At 43.1% G+C, this 22,839-nt stretch overlaps 1 protein-coding gene across 2 annotated transcripts in view; it reads right to left on the bottom strand.

Annotated features, from left to right (window-relative positions):
• CCDC47 (coiled-coil domain containing 47) overlaps positions 1–22,839 on the bottom strand; it is an 87,770-nt gene that overhangs the window by 34,318 nt on the left and 30,613 nt on the right. For both annotated transcript variants that reach the window (XM_033918158.1, XM_033918157.1), the window contains exons 9-10: positions 14,214–14,299; positions 4,599–4,657 (exon numbers count right to left, since the gene is read on the bottom strand). In XM_033918158.1, the coding sequence (XP_033774049.1) occupies positions 4,599–4,657; positions 14,214–14,299 (145 nt within the window). The remainder of the gene's footprint in view (positions 1–4,598; positions 4,658–14,213; positions 14,300–22,839) is intronic.

Raw genomic sequence — 22,839 nt, forward strand, 5'->3', positions numbered from 1 at the left:
CGACTCTTGGAAAGGTTGACCACCCAGCCCAGCGACCGGAGAAACTCCACCACCCGAGCCGTAACCCGGGAGCTCTCCTGCAACGACTTTGCCCGAATCAACCAGTCGTCCAGGTAGGGGAGAACCAGGATGCCCACCGACCGCAAGGCTGCCGCGACGACCACCATTACCGTGGTGAACGTCCGAGGAGCCGTGGCCAGACCAAAGGGAAGCGCACAGAACTGAAAGTGCCGCCCCAAGATCGCAAAGCGAAGGAAGTGCTGATGAGAGGCCCGAATTGGAACCTGCAAGTAGGCCTCCGTCAGATCGAGAGACATCCAGGATGGGCCGAAAGGTCCCCTCCTTTATGGCCACCACAAAGTAAATGGAGTACCTGCCTGTGCCCCACTCCGTAGGGGACACCGGCACCACTGCCTCGAGATCTAGCAAACGCTGAAGGGTCTGACGAAAAGCCTGCGTCTTCCATGGAGTCTGACATGGAGAAGCGAGGAAAAGGTCCGGCAGAGAGCGGGTAAACTCCAGAGCGTAACCGTCCCGCACCACCTCAAGGACCCACTGATCGGACGCGATCTCGGCCCATTTGGGGAAAAATTTGCGCAGCCGGGCCCCCACCGGAACCAAAGGGGGCGCCGGCAAGGAGTCATTGCGCAGGACGGGAAGCGGGGGAACCGGCGGAGGGATTCCCTGCCCCCCGACGGGCCCCCCGAAAGGGCTGCATGCGCTGGAAGAACCGACCCCGGGAAAAACCCTGAGCCGGGAAAGAAGCAGCCCCACGCCCCGGGCGATACTTGCGAAATTCCCGCAAACGCCCCCGGGCAGCCCCACACCTAGACGCAGGGCGGGCACGGTCCTCAGGCAGACGGGGCACCTTCGAGTCCGTCAGAGTCTGAATCAACTCATCTAATTCCTCTCCAAACAAAAAGACCCCCTAAAGGGAACTTTAGTAAACTTAGCTTTGGACGCAGAATCCGCCGCCCAAGCGCGCAGCCACAAAATACGCCGCGCGGCCATGCCATAGACTTAGCCGAAATCCGCACCAAGTCATAAAGAGCATCTGAGAGGAACGAGGCAGCCATCGCAATCTTCGCTACCTCCTGATCCACTAGAGACCAGTCATCAGACTCCCGATCCAGGACACGCTCAGCCCACCGAAACACGGCGCGAGCGACTAGCTCCCCACAAACAGCCGCCTGGACCCCAAAGGCAGAGACATCAAAATCATACTTAAGAAGAGTCTCTAACGCACGCGCCTCCGAGACCCTAAGAGCAGAACCGTCCATAACAGGCACGGTATGCCGCTTAGGAAGTGCCGAGACCACCGCGTTCCCCATTGGCGAAATTAAGGTAGCCCTACCTCCCTCCGGGACGGGATACCCAAGAGCCAAGGCGCACACCAAACGAAACTGCGCCCATAGGCCACTGCGCCAACACAAAATCCCGCAAATCCTGACGCACAGGAAAAGAGCGGGAACCAGGACAGACCCCCTGAAGCAGAGGGGCCCCCATACGCGGGGTCTCCGGCGGCGCCACTGCAAAAATGCAGCACCAAGGAGACCTGCTACACAGGTCTAAAAGCTCATCCCTCTGAATAAAAAAACGCACCACGGACGCATCTGCTCTGGAAGACGGGAAACCCGCCGCCCCGCTGCCAACAGGCGTCCCCTCTAGAGGATCCTGGAAGCCCGCCAAAGCAGCCAGGTCCTCAACCAGGCCAACACGCTCCTCCGCCCACCAATTCGCAATCCAAGCCCCCCCGCGGGCGCTTGGATGAGGGAGGAGGAAGAGGGGACGCCAAACGAAAAGAGGGAGGCAAAGCCATAGGGGGCGCGGAGGGAAACCCCCCCCCGAAACCCCCCAGGCGCACGTGGGACCCCCAAAAGTCCGCACAAAGAAAGAAAATAAATTGGGGGCAAAAAACCCCTGGGGGTCCCCAGGGACTCCCTGCCCCAGCAGGGGTCCATGCTGAAACCTGCCCCTGTGTTCGCCATACAGGGGGAAGGTCACCTGAGGTTGCAGACAAAATGGAGGGGCCAGACAAAGAAAATGGCGAAGTTCCCGCCAAAAATGCTCCCTCCATGGCCTGTAGCGGCTGAGAAGACTGAACAGTCCCAGCCGCTAAGACAGGCAAGTCGGCATCAGCTGTCAAAAAATCAGCTGAGAGGGAATCCTTCGGGGAATCCCTCCGTGGGCGGTTGTGGAAGACCGGGCTTCCCCACTGCTCCAAGCCGACTCGCGAGGCACCATCGGCGGGGAGCTCTGGGCGCCTGCAGCCGCTGCCGACGGAGCTCCACCACCTCACCGACCCAAACCGCCGAGTTCAGGCCGGCCGCGAGTGCCTCGCGGCTGGACTAAAATTGTGGCCTACTCCCCCGGAGAAGGGCACAATTGCTCCAGACGCGACCTAGCTATAAAAAAGTGCTGGTTACATGAAAAAATACAGTAAAATACAGTTTTCTTAAAGGGAAACAACCCTTCAGACCAGCACTACCTCAGGATTTTTTTTTTTTTTTTTTTTTTTACAGAACAGACTCCACAGGCTCTCGAAGCAATATGCCTTGCTTGACTTAGGGGGCAAGGCTTACTGCTGAGGCTCCTCTAAAAAAATGTGGGGAGGTGGAGGAAGTGGGGGGAGGGACCCCGCTCGTGACCCGCCGGGTTTGACACCCCCGAGGTCGGACGGACCCCCAAACAGGGCCCGACCAAGCTCCGTCCGGCCAAAAACAGGGACAATAAACCCCTAAACAAATTCCAACAGCCCTACCAAGAGAGATGGGTACAGATCACTCAACACCTGCTGGAGACTGAAAGAAGACTGAGGGAAATAGAGAAGGGAGGATAGTATATACTGTCCCAAAGTTTTGTTTTCAGTCTCCACCTGCTGGTCATGATTAGATATATACCCATTCGTAAAGTTAACCTCTACTGGTCTGGAGAGTGCTAAAGAATATCAATTAAAAATACAAACACAAATATGTACCAGAGGATAATGCTTTTTTAGACATATACAAATATGATATGTGCCAGAGATAAGTGTTTAAAAAAACACATATAGAAAGGTGTGCACTTATTGGAACAAACCTTAGATTATACAAAATAGAAACATATTTGGTATTCAAGTTACAAAAAGGGGAAGCTAAAAGTACAAATGAATGGTACTTAGAATCAAAGAGTATATGGGTGAGAAGATATGCATAGGTGGAAAGCTGTTATAAACCAGAGAAACAAAGCAGGATCATATAAAACCAGACCTACCCAGCAGATGTCGCCAAACGACAAAAAAAAAAGGGCAAACTGAGTTAACTAAAAGGAAAGATTAAAAGCTAAAGAAATTGTTACTAATCTAGATCCAATGCCAGTACACACTGAAAAAGCTCCACAGAAACCTTAAAAGCATAAATGGATTACAGCAGATGTAAAACCCAAATAAAGGATGCATTCAAAATATGTAATAAGTACCTTGTAGAAAAACACGCAGAGGTGCCTGCCGCCTAGTGCAATGTCGAAAGTATAATCACTATAAAAAAAACAAACCAAAGCAAGGAGAGAGGATCAAAAGCTGAACAAATAAGGCACATAAAATTGTGTGACAACTTTCCATTCATTTGTTACTTACATTTATGTATAGTATGCATGTTTTTATGTTGTTTAAGTACTTTTGAACTCCATGTCCGATAAAATTCATTTTCTTTGCTTGGTCCAAGTGTTTATGCTCATTACCATATTAATATTCTCACAGTATTTATGTTTTATTGCCTGGTCAAGTGTTTTTACCATGTTCATATTTCCATGGTTTTTAGATTTTCATATTTAATGTACTTTTAGCTTCCTCTTTTTGTAACTTGAATACCAAATATGTTTCTATTTTGTATAATTTAAGGTTTGTTCCAATAAGTGCATACCTTTCTATATGTGTTTTTAAAAAACATTTATTTCTGGCACATATCCCATTTGTATGTTTCTAAAAAAACATTATACTCCGGTACATATCATGTATGTATGCATTTGTATTTTTAATTAATATTATTGTTGTTCTGTTCTTCAGGATATTTTTACACCCCTGAGGAAGGCCTCAGTTTGTGTTGGGGTCCAGTATATGCTCTTGCAAAAGGACTTTACATGCCTGCCACATTTTGTTTTTATTTGTGTGAAATTTAACTGAGATTCTACATTGTGAATAAACGTGTTTGTCCACACAGTGGTCTGATCAGTGTCCCTTCCCCACTTCCTTGTTTTGTTTTTATAGCTTGCCCGTGGGGTTGCTTTTTTCCTTTGTATTGTTTGATACAAACTTTATTTCTTCAAAGAAAGGGTGTTAAATGCATGCAATGGTCTCACAGTGGAGGTAGTGATGAGAACTATATGTGCCTTTAACGTGCTCTGCTAAACTGGTTCCAGCTAGCCCAATGGTTTTTACCACAGTTTTGAGAATCTAGCCCTCAGTTGCTAGTAGGGATGGGCAGCCTGGATAACCCATATGGTCTTTATCTGCTGTCATTTTCAGTGTTTTCAGGGATAATTCTATCTCAAGAAAGATTCCTAGAAGGGACTGGTTGTGTGGTAAATAAACCACAAAATTGAAAATATCAGACACATCTTACCATTAAATGTAAACAACAGTGTCCTCTTAGTCTCTGGCAGCTTTAAAGGCTGTCCATCCCTGTGAAGGAAAATAGAAGTTTAATAAAAGTAATCTTACTAAAACTAGGATGACTTCTCTAAGGTGGTTCTAACAGTAAGTTAAGAACCTAGGAAGCCATGATTCAAATCGTCCTTCTCCCACTCCTGTGATCTTGCACAAGTCATTCACCCTCCATTGCCTCAGATTGTAAGCATAGGTATACTAAATATACCTCACCTGGAACATGGGTTGGAAAGGCAAGTAATTAAACTGAAAATTCATATTCAAGGAGAACTTCCAGAGGGCCTATGTACTAAAGATTTCTCCTCATTCTAACCGTATAGGGAAAAAGTTGTTTTATCTGTAATTGGTCTTCTCTATGAAGAAGATAAGGAGTCCAACATGGAAGTAACTAGGAGTTAAAGCAATGGACTAACATTGTCCCAGGTACATTAGATAAATTGTGAGCCCACCGGGACAGACAGAAAAATGCTTGAGTACTTGAATAAATTCCTGTAAACTGTTCCGAGCTCCCTTGGGAGAACGGTATAGAAAATTGAATAAATAAATAAAAATCATTGCATAATATGACACACTCCAGTTTCTACATTGCTCTTAGCAGAAATTTTTGACTCCTGATGCATGCCAGTTGTATGAAACATGATTCGTTTTGAGCCATCTAATGTTAATAAAGTGCAGAAGAGATCCTGTTCCTCCCTGCTTGTTCACGTAGTACATAGCTACATGATTGTCTGTACGAATGAGAATGATCTGATCTTGAAGAAGATGTTGAAAATCACTGAGTTCCAACAGATTTATGTGATGACGACGATCTGTGGCAGACCAGTGACCTTGGGTACGAAGACCATCTAGGTGAGTTCCCCAAGCATAAGAATAGCCTTACTGGGTCAGACCAATGGTCCATCAAGCCCACGGTGGTCACTAGTACCTGGCCAAAACCCAAGGAGTAGCAACATTCCATGCTACTGATCCAGGGCAAGCAATGGCTTCCCCCATGTCTTTCTCAATAACAGACTATGGACTTTTCCTCCAGGAATTTGTCCAAACCTTTCTTAAAACCAGCTACGCTAACCGCTCTTACCACATCCTCTGGCAACGCATTCCAAAGCTTAACTATTCTCAGAGTGAAAAAAATTTCTTCCTATTGGTTTTAGAAGTAACTTTGATGAGGATAATTGTATTATGCAGAATATAAGGGGGGCATAATTAATATGGCCCCCCATAACCAATATATATATTAGATACACTTTTAGTTAGGACTTTAAAAGACACTAATATTATAGTTGAATAGAAAAGTATAAACAGCATCTAGCAGAGTACATATATTTCCTTCACAGAGCAAAATATTATGGTTTAATGTCTGAAACAAGATGCTGGAGCCATAACATAGCAGGCCCCTGCAAATAAGCTAAAAGTCACACTGACATATTTGTCGCTTGAGATAGGGGAAATCATGTGATTATATTATATTGTTTAGCAAATGAAAAAGTTTCTGGAAAACATATTTTTCTTCCAGTAGTTGTTTAGATGGTTTAGAGAGAAAAATACATCTATTTATGAGAACATAGTTTTCTTCCACTTACATAGTTAAGGAAAATATTGATGAGCTGGTAGTTAAAGAAAATCATGTGATTGTTTCTGTAAACGAGATATTTGCAACAGAGAGCAAGGGTCAGCGTGACCTCAGTCCTCTTCCTTCTATGGCTGACAGAGGTGAGACAATAGCATGTGATTAATTAAGTCATTGTTGCTAAGGAAAGCAAAATCAATAGAATATTGCAATTTGTAAATGGATTGTAATTGGACAATGCACCAACTACGTATGTTTAATAATGAATTAATTAATAATGTCAATAAAATGGCTAGTCACCTGTATTGGGTAAGTCTTTCTGACGTCCCATTATTTTGGGGATGCAGAAATGCTTCTCAAAGCTTTGACTATTTTTAACCACACTCGTGTGAGAGATTTCTTTCCTGAACTCCCAAGAAAGAGTTAAGAACTGAGGAATATATGGAGGTATTAGGAGGCAGTTAGATAGCCTGAGTAGATGGGTATTTAAACCAAACAACTTCTTCATGTCCCCTAGTCTTTTTGACGGAGTGAAAAATCGATCCACTTGTACCTGTTCTACTCCACTCAGGATCTTGTAGACTTCAATCATATATCCCCTCAGCCATCTCTTTTCCCAGCTGAAGAGCCCAAACTGTTTTAGTGTTTCCTCATATGAGAGGAGTTCCATCCCCTTTATCATCTTGGTTGTTTTTCTAGTGGCACTATATCTTTCTTGAGATAAGGAGACCAGAACTGAACGCAATACTCCAGATGAGGTTGCACCATGGAGCGATACAGGAGCATTATAACATTCTTAGTCTTGTTAACCATCCCTTTTTTAATAATTCCTAGCATCTTGTTTGCTATTTTGGCCGCCGCCGCACATTAGGCAGCAGGTTTCATCGTATTGTCTATGATGACACCCAAATCATTTTCTTGGGTGCTAATCCCAATGTGGACTCTAGCATCCGGTAACTGTGATTCAGGTTATTCTTCCCAATGTGCATCAGTTGGCATTTGTACACATTAAATTTCATCTGTCATTTGGACTACCAGTCTTCCAATTTTCTAAGGTCTGGAATTGTAGAAACCTGGTGGACAGAGGAAAATCAATGGGATGTGGTGCTGCCGGGGTACAAGCTTTACAGGAGGGACAGGACCCACAAGAAGGGAGGAGGCATAGCACTATATATAAAGGACTCTATCCACTCGGTCGGGATGGGCAACAAAGGCAGAGGGGCTGGAATCACTATGGATCAAATTACCCGGCTCAGGGGAGATATGATAGAGACCTTCAAGATCATGAGGGGCATAGAGAGGGTGGATAGGGACAGATTCTTCAGACTGAAGGGGACAACAGGTACGAGGGGGCATTCGGAGAAACTGAAGGGAGATAGGTTCAAAACAAACGCAAGGAAGTTTTTTTTCACCCAAAGGGTCGTGGACACTTGGAATGCGCTACCGGAGGAAGTGATCAGGCAGATTACGGTACAGGGATTCAAACAGGGATTGGACGGATTCCTGAAGGATAAAGGGATCATGGGATACTGAGGGAGGAGCTGGGATGTAACACAAGTATAGAAAGCTAACCAGGTAATGAGTATAGAAACCAAACCAGGTCGTGCATGTGCAAGACCGGAGGGTTAGGACTTCGATAGGAAGACAGGACTTAAATGAGAAACCAAGGTGGCAAGGGAGCCCCTTCTGGTGATACAGACAGGTCGTGACCTGTTTGGGCCGACGCGGGAGCGGACTACTGGGCAGGATGGACTTGTGGTCTGACCCGGCAGAGGCACTGCTTATGTTCTTATGTTCTTATGCCTGCAAATTTTTATAATCCACATGCGTTTTAACAACTTTGAACAGTTTAGTGTCATCTGCAAATTGAATTCACCTCACTCGTCGTTCCAATTTTCAGATCATTTATAAATAAGTTAAATAGTACCGGTCCCAGTACAGACCCCTGCAGCACTCTACTTTTTACTTTCCTCCATTGAAAAAAATGACCATTTAACCCTATCCTGTTTTCTATCCAATAACCAATACCTAATTCACAATTGAACTTTGCCACCTATCCCAGGACACTTTAATTTTCTCAGGAGCCTCTCATGAGGAACTTTATCAAAAGCTTTCTGAACATATAGATACACTATATCAACCGGCTCACCTTTATCCACATGTTTATTCATACCTTCAACGAAGTCAAGCAAATTTGTGAGGTAAGATCTCCCATGCTGACTCCATCTCATTAAATCATGTTTGTCTATGTGTTCCACAATTTTATTTTTTATAATTGTTTCTACCATTTTTCCCAGCACTGAAGTGAGGCTTACCGGCCTGTAATTTCCCGGATCTCCCCTGGAGCACTTTAAAAAAAAAAAAAAAATCGGCGTAACATTGGTCACCCTCCAATCTTCAGGTACTACAGACAATTTTAGCGATAGGTTACCGATCACTAACAGCAGATCTGCAATTTCATGTCTGAGTTCTTTTAATACCCTGGGATGTATACCATCCAGTCCTGGTGATTTATCACTTTTTAACTTGTCAATTTGGCTTAGTACATCTTCTAGATTCACCGAGATTTCTTTCAGTTCCTCCACATCATCACCCTTGAAAACCATTTCCGGTTCAGGTAGATTTCTTACATCTGCTTCCGTAAAGACCGAAGCAAAAAATTAATTCAGTCTTTCCGCTATGGCCTTATTCCCCCTGAGCACCCCTTTCCTCCTTGATCATCCAATGGTCCCACAGATTCCTTCACAAGTTTTTTGCTTCTGATGTACCTAAAAAAATTGCGTTGAGTTTTTGCCTCTTTTGCAAGTTTCTCTTCATATTCTCTCCTAGCTGTCTTTATCAGTGCTTGTGTTTCTTCTTATTTTCTTCATTCGGATCTGTATTGAGAACCATTTGATGAGGAGGCGTTTGGAACAGTAAACCTCTGGAAAGATTGGAAGAGAGCATCCACCTCTGAAGAGATTGTCATAGTGAAAATGTTACTGTAACATGGAAAGTGAATCAAGAGCCTGCGACCACTGAGAAGCCAGCAACTACTGAGAGATCTGTAGGTGAAGTCTGGAAAAAGGAGTCATGTGAATTGTAGAGGCCATGTGACCTAGAAGAATCATCATGTGTCTCACTGAGAGTGAAGGAAGGAGGGTCACTTGATGGCAAAGCTGTATCAAAGCATCCCGATGTTGTTCAGGAAGAAATACCCTGAGTTGAACAGTATCTAGGAGAGCTCAGATGAACTGAAGAGTCTGAGAAGGCTGCAACTGAGATTTGGGGATGTTGACTTCAAATCCCAAATTTTGCAGGAACAATATACTCTGTTGTGTTACTACAGTAACCCCTTGAGATGAAGGATCTTTTTTTTAATCAAATTTTTCATACAATTCTTAAAGAACAGTAAAGGATAAAGATATACAGTGGTTGGATCTACAGCCTTAGCACCCTGGGGTTGTGGGTTCAAACCCCGCGCTGCTCCTTGTGACCCTGGGCAAGTCACTTAATCCTCTGTAGCTCCAGGTACGTTAGATAGATTGTGAGCCCACCGGGACAGAGAGGGAAAATGCTTGAGTACCCGATTGTAAAAACCGCTTAGATAACCTTGATAGGCGGTATATAAAATCCTAATAAACTTGAATACAAATCTTTCTAGCCCACATTAATTTTGGGGAGCCACCTTAAATTCAAGTACAATTAAAGAAAATAAGATTGTTGTAAACCGCCTAGAACTGAAAGGTATTGGCGGTATAGAAGACATCAATGTAATGTAATGTAATATTAATCTTGAGAAAAGATTCAGGTATAAATGAGAAATAAATAAATCCAACATAAGAAACTAGAAGTCTTCCCCTAAGTTACATCATTCTACTGCTTCACTTCTTATTCTCGGACTCCTTTTAAAGATCAGTTGATAACTATTTTACTTTATCTTTCTTTTGTTCATGAAAACTTAAAAATTGCTGAAGCTGTGTGGGATCCCAAAAATAAATTCCTTCTCTTGTAATTTAATTAGACATTTACAAGGGAATTTTAGAAAAAAAACTAGTAGCTAGGGCTAAACCCTAGGTTTTAACTGAAGAAATTCCTTCCTTCGCATTTGGGTAGCTCTAGTCACATCAGGGAATATCAATACAGTATCACCACAGAATTTTGTTGTTTTATTTTTAAAATATAATTTCATAAGTAGATTTTTATCTAATTCACTTAAACAAGTCATCAAAAGAGTAACCCTAGTTTTAATAACATCTTGGGAATCTTCAAGAAAATGAATTAAATCAAATTCAGCAGAAACTAAAAGATCTGTTCTCTGATCTGATGTTACTTTTTTTTCTGTGGTATATCGTAACAATTTCATATAGAAAAGATTTCTGAGTTTGTTAAACCTAGTATCTCTTTCAAATATTTTCATAATAAAATCTCTGGCAATATCAAGTGAGTCATGTAACCAGATAATTTTTTGTGAGTGCTTTCTATGTCAGCCATGATTTTGCGAGTCAAATTGAGAATTTATATTTTAAATGTTTTTTCTAAATAAATGATTTTTATAAATTGTTTTGCATTTCAGAGACATTTTTACCCTTGAAGTAACGCTTTGAATTCAGATTTTGGTTCCCTGACGCAGGATCGAAACGGGCCACATTGGAACCTGCAATTCAAGATAAGTTTGCCTTCTGAATATTTTTATGAACAACTTCTGATTAATGATTGTAGGAGAAAGTGACAACCTGTAGGTAGACATCAGCATGAAGACTTTTCAATATCAACTAAATATACTGAATATGTGATGATTGGGTGGTGAGGTGATAGTTTTGGGCTTCGCCCCTTGTTTTCACCTCTGTGTCTCTGAGCACTGTTTTCTTTATAAGTTGATATGATTCTCAAGAAATACCACTGAATATATGTGAGTGATTTTGCATTATATTTGCTATAGTCTCGTTAATCACCCACAACACATCAAGTATTGAACTTGTGGTTCACCTGATCTACTTACTTACTGAATGTGGCATTGCCAAAGGTGACAGTTGATCAACTCACGTTGTTGAATGCTCCAATTACAACGGGCGAGGTGTGGGAGGGTATAAAAGCATTGAAACTTACCAAAGCACTGGGACCGGATGGGTATGGACCAGAATATTATAAACTACTAGCTGATCTAATTTCTCCCACCTTGGGGGTGGTCTACAATGCGCTGAGCTCTGAGAAGGGGCTGGGAGTTCATAATGTGGCTCATGTAGTCCTCTTGCCTAAACCAGGTAAAGATCCCCTGCAGGTGGGTTCTTATCGTCCCATATCCCTCCTTAATCAGGACGCCAAACTATTGGCGGCAATCGTGGCCCAGAGACTGAATGAACTATTGCCCACGCTCATACACGAGGATCAGGTGGGGTTTATTCCGGGCAGATATGCCTCCATGAACCTTACCCGAGCGATGATGGCGTTGCATTCTAGGAGGGGGATAGGAGGAACATCAGCTATTACGGGACTGGACACAGAAAAGGCTTTTGATAGCATATCGTGGCAGTATTTGTTTTAGGTTTTACAACACTATGGGATGGAGGGACTAATTCACGAGTGAACTTGTAGCTTGTATATACGCCCACAGGCTAGGCTCTTGGTGAACGAACATTATACGTAACCCTTTTTCTTTGGACGAGAGACCAGGCAGGGATGCCCCTTGTCTCCTCTTCTTTTTGTGTTAGCGCTGGAGCCCTTGGCAATTAAAATTAGAGAGCACCCACAGATTAGAGGCATTCACATAGGAGACCGAGAGAGCCATATCTTTTTGCTGACAATATGGGACCGTTCCCATGAAGATCTGGAGAGAGCCCTGGAACTGGTCCGCTCATTTGGAAACATTTCGGGTTTGTGGGTTAACTGCGACAAGTCAGAACTTTTGCTGTTGGGTACTATATGGCGAGAGGCGTGGCATGACAACCTTAGTATACCCCCAGTTCAGAAACCGATGAGGTATCCAGAGGTGTATTTGAGCCCCAATTTTAGACTCATGTATAGACACAATATTCAGAACCATATAGAGCAGATAAAAGCCTTGTGTGTAAAGTAGAGGGAGCTACTGTTAGGAATGGTGGGGCAGGGTAGCATTGACAAAGATGGTTCTGATGCCCAAACTTCTGTACCCATTACAGACGCTTCTGGTGTGGGTAGTGAACAAAGAGGTTAGGGCGTTTAGATCTATTATATCTTCATTTATTTGGTGCAATAAAAGGGCTCACATTAGTTATAATAAATTGGCGCTGGATAGACGAGGGGGGGGGGGTCTGAATCTGCCAGATCTTAGACTTTATAATGTGGTGGCTCTTCTCTGTTTCATTCATGAGGGATGGACAGGTCACTGTCAGTACTCACCGTAGGGATGGATGGAGGACTGGTGCTCCCCTCACTCTGTTTTGAATCTATTCCATTTGAGGGCCTCTGCCGTTCTGGGGGGGGGGGGCGCGTCTAAGTTGCAATTGTTGCAGTCTATTCGGATGGCCTAGATATGGTGGAGGAGGTGTCAGAGCAGGAGCCCTGAGGCTTCCTTGATGCTGCAAGTGATCGGCAATGTGGTGTTCCCTCCAGGGGAGGGTCGGTCTTGGTTCAGGCTATGGGAGCAGAGGGGATGTAGAACTTTGAAAGACTTATGGGATTTGAGGGAGGGGGGTTCACTACATTTGCTCAAGTACTGGCTCGGTGGGCTTTACCCCGGAATCACTTTTGAGCTTATCTCCAGATCCATTACTATCTTTCATTGCAGCAGCGATGGGGGGATACTTGGTTCTGTGGTTCCCTGGATACTCAATTTCTGCAAGTCCTGAAGGAGCTCAATAAACTCTCTACGTGGTACAAGGTGTTGAAAACTGCCCATGGACAAGGTGGCTAGTCTGTGGCAGGAGGATTTGAATGTTCCTTATGACAGGAAGTTATTTTTGGATCTATTTGACAATATTCATTTAATTGGGGAGGGGGGGGGGTGGTCGGCAGACCTTAAGGAGATGCAATTTAAAATTGATATATCCAGGCTCCAAGGGGCCCAAATGGGATTGTGAGAGGGGGAGAGATGTACAAAATGTCAGAAGCCAATCGGCACTCTGGTCCATCACTTCTTGGAGTGCCCTACAACAAAAATTTGGCTACAGGTCCTCCCCCTCCTGGAACGAATAGTGAAATGTCCTTGGGACTATAGTCCGTTGCTCCTCAAGAATCAAAGGGGATTGATACAGGGGGGTTCTCAATTTCCTAAGAGGTTCCTTTACATGGCTGTCTTGGTAGTTAAACAGCTTTTGCTGAAACATTGGGTATTGAACCGCTCAGCCACCTACCCCCAGTGGCTTAAGTCGAGTGGCGGAGGTGGCACGATTTGAGATACAGTGATCGCCTCGGGGGGGGAGGCTTGGTCGCCTGTACGATATTGCTTTTTGGAAAGACTTGCTGCACCACTGTGCTGGGGACTCATCGGGGTAGCCTGGCAATCCCTTGGAGTTCCGGGGATTTATGGATTTGCAGCCCTGCCGAGGGGAGGCAGGGGTGACTACCTTGGTGTGCATGGCTGGGTGAGTGGGGAATAGCTGTTGTTTTTAGAGTGGTGAGATTGGTGGATAGGGTGTTTGGAGTGTGAGGAGGCGGGGATTAATAAGGAAAATGGAGAGTGTGGTGGGGATGCCACTCAGTTCCTTTGGGAATGCCTGCACTCTATTGATTTTTGCTGTTTCATCACTGAACCCATTGATAATGTTGATGCTTGTATTTGTTGACTGATTGTGAAGCCTGTATTGCACTTTCTCAATAAAGATATTTAAAAACAAAACAAACCCCCAAAACCTTTCTAGTTTTCAAGTAATTCCCACAGTGGTTCTACTTCTCTCCATAATTATCGTTACATCTTTACTTTAGAACAATATTTCTTTACAAATGTTTAATCAAACTGTCAAGCATAGTTAAGGACTAGGCTTTATGTATTGTATCTTTGTTCATTCCTCTTATAGCTCCTTAGAATTGAATTTCATTATTACTTACTCTTGCATAAGTTTTGGACCTGAGAACTGATCCGAAAAATGAATGGACTCGATTTTATCAGCGTAGTGTGTGAGAAAATGCACCATCTAAAAAGAGAGAAACAAGTACAAATACATTAAATGCAATTTTATAGATGGTATATCAAATAAAATGAACATGGCATTGCATATAGCTGCACCACATACAGTCTAATATTTAAAGAGATGCTCAGAAATCCCACTGCATGGGCTGGATTCAATTCTCAGATGGTTTTCAAAATGCTGGGGATGGAATTGCTATAGAGACAGAGTTCACAGCTACTGAAGGGAAAACATTCCAGCTATCACATCATAGCAACAGCTAGTGGTCAGACTTGGAGAATAAATATCTGGAAAAGTTAAGAGAGGCTGGTTGTGTAGTCAGGAAAGCAAAAGATGCAAATGCAAGAAAAAATAGCTGACACTGTAAAACGGGGAGACAAAACATTTTTTTAGATATATTAGTGATAGGAAGAAGTGCAAAAGTGGCATTGTGAGACTCAAAGGTGAAGGGGAGGAATATGTAGAAGCTGATAGAAAAAAGTCCGAATTGCTTAACAAATATTTTTGTTCTGTGTTCACAGCTGAAGCGCCAGAAGAGGGACTGCAGAAGACAAACGTGAATAGGGATGGAGGAGTAATAGACCCTGTTCGATTTTCAGAGGGTTGTTCATGAGGAGCTAGCTAAAATAAAGGTAGACAAAGCGATGGGGCTGGATGGTGTACATCTGAGGGTGCTGAAGGAACTTAGGGAAGTTCTGGTAGCATCGCTGACTGACCTTTTCAATGAATCTCTAGAGTCAGGAGTGGTACCGGAGGACTGGTGAAGGGCAGATGTGGTCCCTCTCCACAAAAGTGGAAGTAAGGAAGAAGTAGGGAATTAAAGGCCGGTAAGTCTAATTTCTGTGGTAAGCAAATTAATAGAAACACTTTTCAAACAGAGAATGGTCAAGTTTCTGGAATCCTGTGGATTTCAGGACCGGAAACAACATGGATCAATTTCTTAGACTGGGTGACCAGAGAATTGGATAGAGGATGTGCGTTAGATGTAGTATATTTAGATTTTAGCAAAGCCTTTGACAGTGTTCCACACAGACATCTAATAAATAAACTGAGTGCCTTTAGAATGGGTCCTAAAGTGAGGGCTGGATCAGGAACTGGTTGAGTGGAAGGCGACAGAGGATAGTGATCAATGGAGATCACTCTGAGGAAAGGGATGTTACCAGTTGTGTGCCTCAAGGTTCTGTTCTTGGGCCTGCTCTTTAACATTTTTATAAATGATATTGCCTCTTTGCAGATGATACCAAAGTTTGCAATAGAGTAGACATGCCGGGTGGTGTGAACAACATGAAGACCTGACGAAGCTTGAAGAATGGTCTGAAATTTGGCAGCTAAAATTTAATGCTAAGAAATGTAAGGTCATGCATTCGGGCTGCAAAAAACCAAAGAAACAGTACAGTTTAGGGGATGAAGAACTTACAACGGAAGAGCGGGACTTGGATGTGATTGTATGTGATGATCTTAAAGTGGCCAACAGGTTAAAAAGGTGACGGCGAAAGCTAGAAGGATGCTAGGTTGCATAGGGAGAGGTATTGCCAGTAGGAAAAAGGAGGTGTTGATGCCTGTTTAAAACTCTGGTGAGACCTCATTTAGAATATTGTGTACAATTCTGGAGGCCACACCTTCAAAAAGATATAAAAAGGATGGAGTCAAAATGGTGTGTGGTCTTCGTGATAAGGAGTATGGGGGAAGACTTAAAGATCTCAATCTGTATACTTTGGAGGAAAGGCGGGAGAGGGGAGATATGTTAGAGACGTACCTACATAATATAAATATGCATAAGTCGAGTCTCTTTCATTTGAAAGGAAACTCTGCAATACGAGGGCATAAGATGAAGGTAAGAGGTGATGGGCTTTGGCATAATTTGACGAAATACTTTTTTACAGAAAGGATGGTAGATGCGTGGAACAGTTTCCTGAAAGATGTGGTGGAAACAGAGACTGTGTCTGAATTCAAGGAGGCCTGGGATAGGCACATGGGATCTCTTGGAGAGAGGAAGAGATAATGGTTACTGCGGATGGGCAGACTAGATGGGCCATTTAGCCTTTATCTGCCATCATGTTTCTATAATATTTCAAGATCCAGAAGGAAGCCTTGTACAACATTGCCTTGACTGAAGACTGTTGTTGTAAAAACTGGGTTAAGTGAGTTGGGAGAATATTAAAAAAAGAAAAACCCCCAAGTAGTTGCAAAAGACAACAATTTTCTCTGAGTTGGAAGTCTAAACAGTAAACAATACCTGGTAGGCTAGGAAAAAAAAACAACATTCCAATGCATTTTACAATTCTAATTCTATGACTGGAGATTTGGTAGTACAATGAAGCTACTTACTTTCAAACATAGTAACATAGTAGATGACGGCAGATAAAGACCCGAATGGTCCATCCAGTCTGCCCAACCTGATTCAATTTAAATTTTTTCTTCTTCTTTGCTTAAGAAGAAACAAAATCTACTTATTTTCTTTCCTTTAGTCACTCCAGACTAGTATAGACACACGCATTTATGCAAAAGGAGGCAGAAAAAACGGACTTGAAGCAGTCTACAAAATCTTTATGGAGTCCTGCCTCTGTCACTGTTCTTCCATTTCTTCAAACAGTGAAATTCTAATGGCCTGCAAGATTCTGGACTGGGCTGGAGTGAATAAAAGAAAAAAACATTAGCAGATAAGATCTAATTTCTTCTCCCTTAGCAACTCTCCAGATCAGTTCATATCAATATTCTCTCTAAGCCAGGAAAGCAGATGTTCATAGATAAATAATTATTGAAAATTATGCCAAATTATATTAAAAATTGAGTAGTTTAAATTATTTTTACTGGAAAGAAAATATAAAGCTGCAGTGGCATATAAATGTTAAAAATAAATAAATATATTAAAAAGTAACTGAAATAGGAATACAATGATGTAAAAAAATGTTTTTATCTCACCCCCCCCCCCCCAATTCTGATTTCCCGTATTACTGCAAAGGGAAATAAACACATGGTGTAGTGGATTCAGGGAACATCTATGGTCGCAACCATGGATCCCAGGATCTGCAGGTACTGCCAAGGCTGTGAGGACTGGAGTCTCTAGGAAGGCATGCATCAGTTGGTGAAGTTTCTCCTGGCACAAGAGGGTCAGAAATGCTTTGTTGTGTCCTGTGGTAAAGCGGAACCCCAGATATTCTAAATCCTGTATTGGCACCAGGTGCCTCTTGAAAGTTGATCACCCAGTCTAGGCACTGACACATCTGAATGACCTGGCAAATCGCTTGACGCCCCTTGGACTCCGACTGGGTTCCGATGAGCTAGTCATCCAGGTACGGGTGGATCTGAATCCCAAGTTTGCATAGGTGAGCTGCCACTACCACCATCACCTTGGTGAATGTGCTGGGTGCCGTCACCAACCTGAAGGCCAAGAATGCAAACTGGAAATGCTGCTGCGGTACACGTAACCTCAGATATCTCCTGTGATCTGTCAGGTCCAGGAAAGCTAAGAATTCCCCTGCAGCCACTGAGGTGATCACCAACTGCACCGTTTCCATCCTGAAAGGGGGACCTTTGCAGTCCACATTGACCGCTTTGAGGTCCATTATCGGTCTCTCTTCGGAGCCTCTCTTTGGCACGATGAATTATATTGAGAATCTGCCAGAGTGAGTCAAGCTTCGGGATGTGTTCTATGGCCGCAATATTCAGCAACCTCTGAACTGTGGCCTCTACCGGGCTGCCTTTTCTGGTTTCCCCACTGGGGAATCCAGAAAGAGCTCTGACAGAGGCCAATAAAACTTGAGTTCATAGCCATCCCAAAGAACCTCCAGGACCCAGCGATCAGAGGTGATAGCCATCCATTCTGCCAAGAAGGCTGAAAGCTACCTCAGATCTGCGGAGGAGCAGCCAAGGGCCTGGCGTCAGAATTGCTTGTTAGGGATAGATGCAGGGCAGCTCCCTGTAGACTACGTACTCTGGGATCCATCAAGCCGCTGTTTGGCCGACTGATACAATCTCTGACCTGAGGAGCGTCCACAGTACTGATGGGAACATCTGGAGGGATGAAAACTAGAACACCCCAGACCTTGAGAGGACCAAGGCCTGCTGTCGGACAAGGACTTGTGTTTACAGTTCTGCACACTAGACCTTTACCAAACAGTAACTGCCCTCTAAAAGGTAACTTACTCGGGGATGCCTTAGAAGAGGAGTCACCTGGCCATTGCCAGATCCACAACATCAGATGAGCCAAAACAGAGTACGCCGAGAACTTGCTCACCACTCTGAAGAGATCATACAAGGCGTCCACCACATAATCCATGCCTGAAATCAAAAGGGGAAATCTTGGAGCACTATAGTTTCCGGATCATGGTGGAGCTTAAAATGACAAGTTCTGGTCACAAAGGAAGTGGGCTTTCAGCCCGGAGGCTGCAGAGATGAGGAGCCATTTGAGAACAAAATCAATCCTATGGTTCTGCATTTCCTTCAGCACAACCTCTCCATCACTAGGGAGAGAAGTGCACTTAGTGACCTATGCCACCAGGGAATCTACTTTCAGGGACATCAAAATGCTGATTAAATGCGTCCACCATCGGGTAGATATCTCAGAGGACACTCCAGCACCTCCCAATGTCCGGATGACCAGGAAAGGATGAAGACTGCAACTTTGTGCTACTCATAAGAGAGCATTCCACTACTGCTGACTGCTCAACCTCGTTTCAACTCGTGGGGGGATTGGGAAATTAGACTGACCAAGCTTAGGGCTTAAAGAATCTCCGCACCGAGGGATCTTCTTCCGGGTCCGGAACCTCTCTTACATGATGCTGGGTTCTATGATAGGTGTCACTGCCCAGGAAAAGGATCTAGGTTTCATTGTTGAGGATATGTTGAAACCCTCAGCTCAATGTGCGGCAGGAATTATTAGGAAAGGAATGGAAAACAAAGATGAAAATATTATAATGACCTTGTGTCGCTCTATGGCACGGCTGCAACTTGAGTACTGTATGCAGTTCTGGTTGCCATTATCTCAAAAAAGATATAGCAGAATTAGAAAAGGTACAGAGAAGGGTGACAAAAATGATAAAAGGTTTGAGATGGCTTCCCTATGAGGAAGGGCTCTTCAGCTTGGAGAAGAGATGGCTCAGGGGTGATATGATAGAGGTCTATAAAATACTGAGTAGAGTAGAAAGGGTAGGTGTGAATCGCTTGTTCACTCTTTCTAAAAATACTAGGACTAGGGGGCATGCGACGAAGCTACTAAGTAGTACATTTAAAACAAACCGGAGAAAATATTTCTTCACACAACATGTAATTAAATTCTGGAATTTGTTGCCGGAGAATGTGGTGAAATCAGTTAGCTTGGTGGGTTTTAAAAAGGGCTTGGATAATTTCCTAAAAGAGAAGTCCATAAACCATTATTCTAATCTAACTCTTAGTCTTATATACAGAATAAGAACATAAGAACATAAGAAATGCCTCTACTGGGTCAGACCATGAGGTCCATCGTGCCCAGCAGTCCGCTCACGCGGCGGCCCAACAGGTCCAGGACCTGTGCAGTAATCCTCTATCTATACCCCTCTATTCCCTTTTCCAGCAGAAAGTTGTCCAATTCCCTCTTGAACCCCAGTACCGTACTCTGCCCTATCACGCCCTCTGGAAGCGCATTCCAGGTATCCACCACACGCTGGGTAAAGAAGAACTTCCTAGCATTCGTTCTGAATCTGTCCCCTTTCAACTTTTCCGAATGCCCTCTTGTTCTTTTATTTTTTGAAAGTGTGAAGAATCTGTCCCTCTCTACTCTCTCTATGCCCTTCATGATCTTGTAAGTCTCTATCATATCTCCTCTAAGTCTTCTCTTCTCCAGGGAAAAAAGTCCCAGCTTTTCCAATCTCTCAGCGTATGAAAGGTTTTCCATCCCTTTTATCAGACGTGTCGCTCTCCTCTGAACCCTCTCGAGTATCGCCATATCCTTCTAAAAATAGGAGCTCAATTTGGTTTACAAAATTAGATCAAAGAAAGATCCATTAACATTCATTGAAGCTATAGCCTAAAAAGCAATGAAAGTTTCAAGTTTATTAAAATTTGTTTAATTGCTTTACATGAAATTCTAAGTGATTTACAATAAAAATGGGAGACAAATAAATTAAAAACAAGACAAAAGACATGGGCATACATATCAAACTGGAACGAGATGAGAAGGTTGAACTACATTTTAAAAGACAAGAGAAGAAACAGATAAGGAAAACACGAATGGGAAGGGAACATAAAAGAAGGAAAGGATGAATGAATTAATATTGTGGCTTAGGAGTCGAATGCGTCTTTAAAAACATAGTAGTTTTAAAGATTTTGTGAAAGATCTGAAGAGATAAACACAATCTAATTTGAGGAGGTAATCCATTCCATATTGCAGTTAATAAGTATGGAAAGGAGTGTGAAATTTTACTTAATGGACTCGATTCCTCTACAGAAAACTTCACTGGTTGCCAATGGAAGCAAGGATCATCTTCAAGTTCGCCTGCCTTTGCTTCAAAACCTTAACGGGTTCATCCCCGATTTACCTGTCGTGCCTTTTTGTGTTTCACACGTAGTGCCTACCTGTTTGCCTTTCCCTCTCTGAAGGGCTGTGTCTACAAGAGATTCCTTGACAGAACTCTGTCATTCCAAGCTGGCAAATGGAATAATTGCCTGACCACCCTCATTTCAAATGCTCCCTCCTACCAATCCTTCAGGAAATCAATCAAAACCTATCTCTTTGATAAATTTCTCTGACTCCTTCCTACCTTGCTATATTACTGAAATATATGTTGCATCTCTTTCTTTTTCTGGTTTTACCAACCCTCTCTCAGCACTCTAATGTAATTGAAATTTGTTAACAATGTACTTGACAATATTTTTCTGTAACATCACTGTGTATGTACAGTCTCTTCCCCTGTAAACCACACTGAACTGCTTGTGGTATTGCGGTATACAAAAAAAAAAAAAGTTATTAATGATGGAAAAGAGAGCTTATGAGTTTTCTCGTGTCCAAAGATCTCATGGTGTATAGAGATAAAGACATCAAAGGAACAATAGTCTATGTAAAATTTTAAAGACTATACAGCAGGGGTCTCAAAGTCCCTCCTTGAGGGCCGCAATCCAGTCGGATTTTCAGGATTTCCCCAATGAATATGCATTGAAAGCAGTGTATGCACATAGATCTCATGCATATTCATTGTGGAAATCCTGAAAACCCAACTGGATTGTGGCCCTCAAGGAGGGACTTTGAGATCCCTGCTATACAGGCACATTTAAATTGAACTCTCAATTGAAACGGAAGCCAATGTAATTTCCTCAACAGAGGTTACACATGATCAAATTTTTTCTTTCCAAAATCAGTCTGGCTGCAGCATTTTGAATCAAACGCAGCCTTTTCTCATTTCTTTTGCTTAATTCCAGCTGTGCCAAGATAATGGTTTGAATCAATACTGCAAAATGATCGTGAAAATGATCTTGAAAAAAGAGAGAAGAATCCAAAACACCTTCCAATACTCTAGAAGATGATTCAATATGCAAAATATCACTGGAATTAAGGATAACTGAAGATGGCAAATTACCACTTTCTGGGCCAAACCATAATAATTTTGTCTTTGTTGCATTAAGCTTCATATGAGCCTGAAGTGTTATACAAAACTTTATACACTTTCCCCTCCCTATTCGCAGTTTCGATGATCCGCTGTTTTTTCCCCAGGTCCCCCCCTGAGAATGTAAAAGTGGCTTCCTACAAGAAGTCTTGTGACATGGGATGCAAAACCCACTTGTCCAGGAATAGAGCAGGATTGTACAAGAACATCTCCTTTAGTAAACATTAATCCCATATCTACTTTTGGCTCATTTATTTTTGGTTACAGAAACTTTTTGTGCCTTTGACATACTGATATCACTCAAAACCAAGTAGTGCAGAAATTTCCCTTCAACTGCAAATCCATGCCATGCTAATCGTGAGGCTCTTATATGATCAATGACATGGAAAAGGATTTAGTTTGCCAAACTGTACTGCAAACCAAGACCATCTCTGGCTATCTCCTGGTGGTTCTCCAAGGCTGGGTCAGATCAGACAGTCACCATCTACTGAAAGGTCACCATACCTTAAGAAGGATATGGTGTTACTCGAGAGAGTTCAGAGGAGAGCGACACGACTAATAAAGGGGATGGAAAGCCTTTCATACGCTGAGAGATTGGAGAAACTGGGTCTCTTTTCCCTGGAGAAGAGAAGACTTAGAGGGGATATGATAGAGACTTACAAGATCATGAAGGGCATAGAGAGAGTAGAGAGGGACAGATTCTTCAAACTTTCAGAACATAAAAAAACAAGAGGGCATTCGGAAAAGTTGAAAGGGGACAGATTCAAAACGAATGCTAGGAAGTTCTTCTTTACCCAACGTGTGGTGGACACCTGGAATGCGCTTCCAGAGGACGTTATAGGGCAGCGAACGGTACTGGGGTTTAAGAAAGGATTGGACAATTTCCTGCTGGAAAAGGGGATAGAGGGGTATAGATAAAAGATTACTGCACAGGTCCTGGATCTGATGGGCCGCCGCGTGAGCGGACTG

This window comes from Geotrypetes seraphini, chromosome 13, assembly GCF_902459505.1.
Source record: "Geotrypetes seraphini chromosome 13, aGeoSer1.1, whole genome shotgun sequence".
NCBI classification, from domain to species: Eukaryota; Metazoa; Chordata; class Amphibia; order Gymnophiona; family Dermophiidae; genus Geotrypetes; species Geotrypetes seraphini.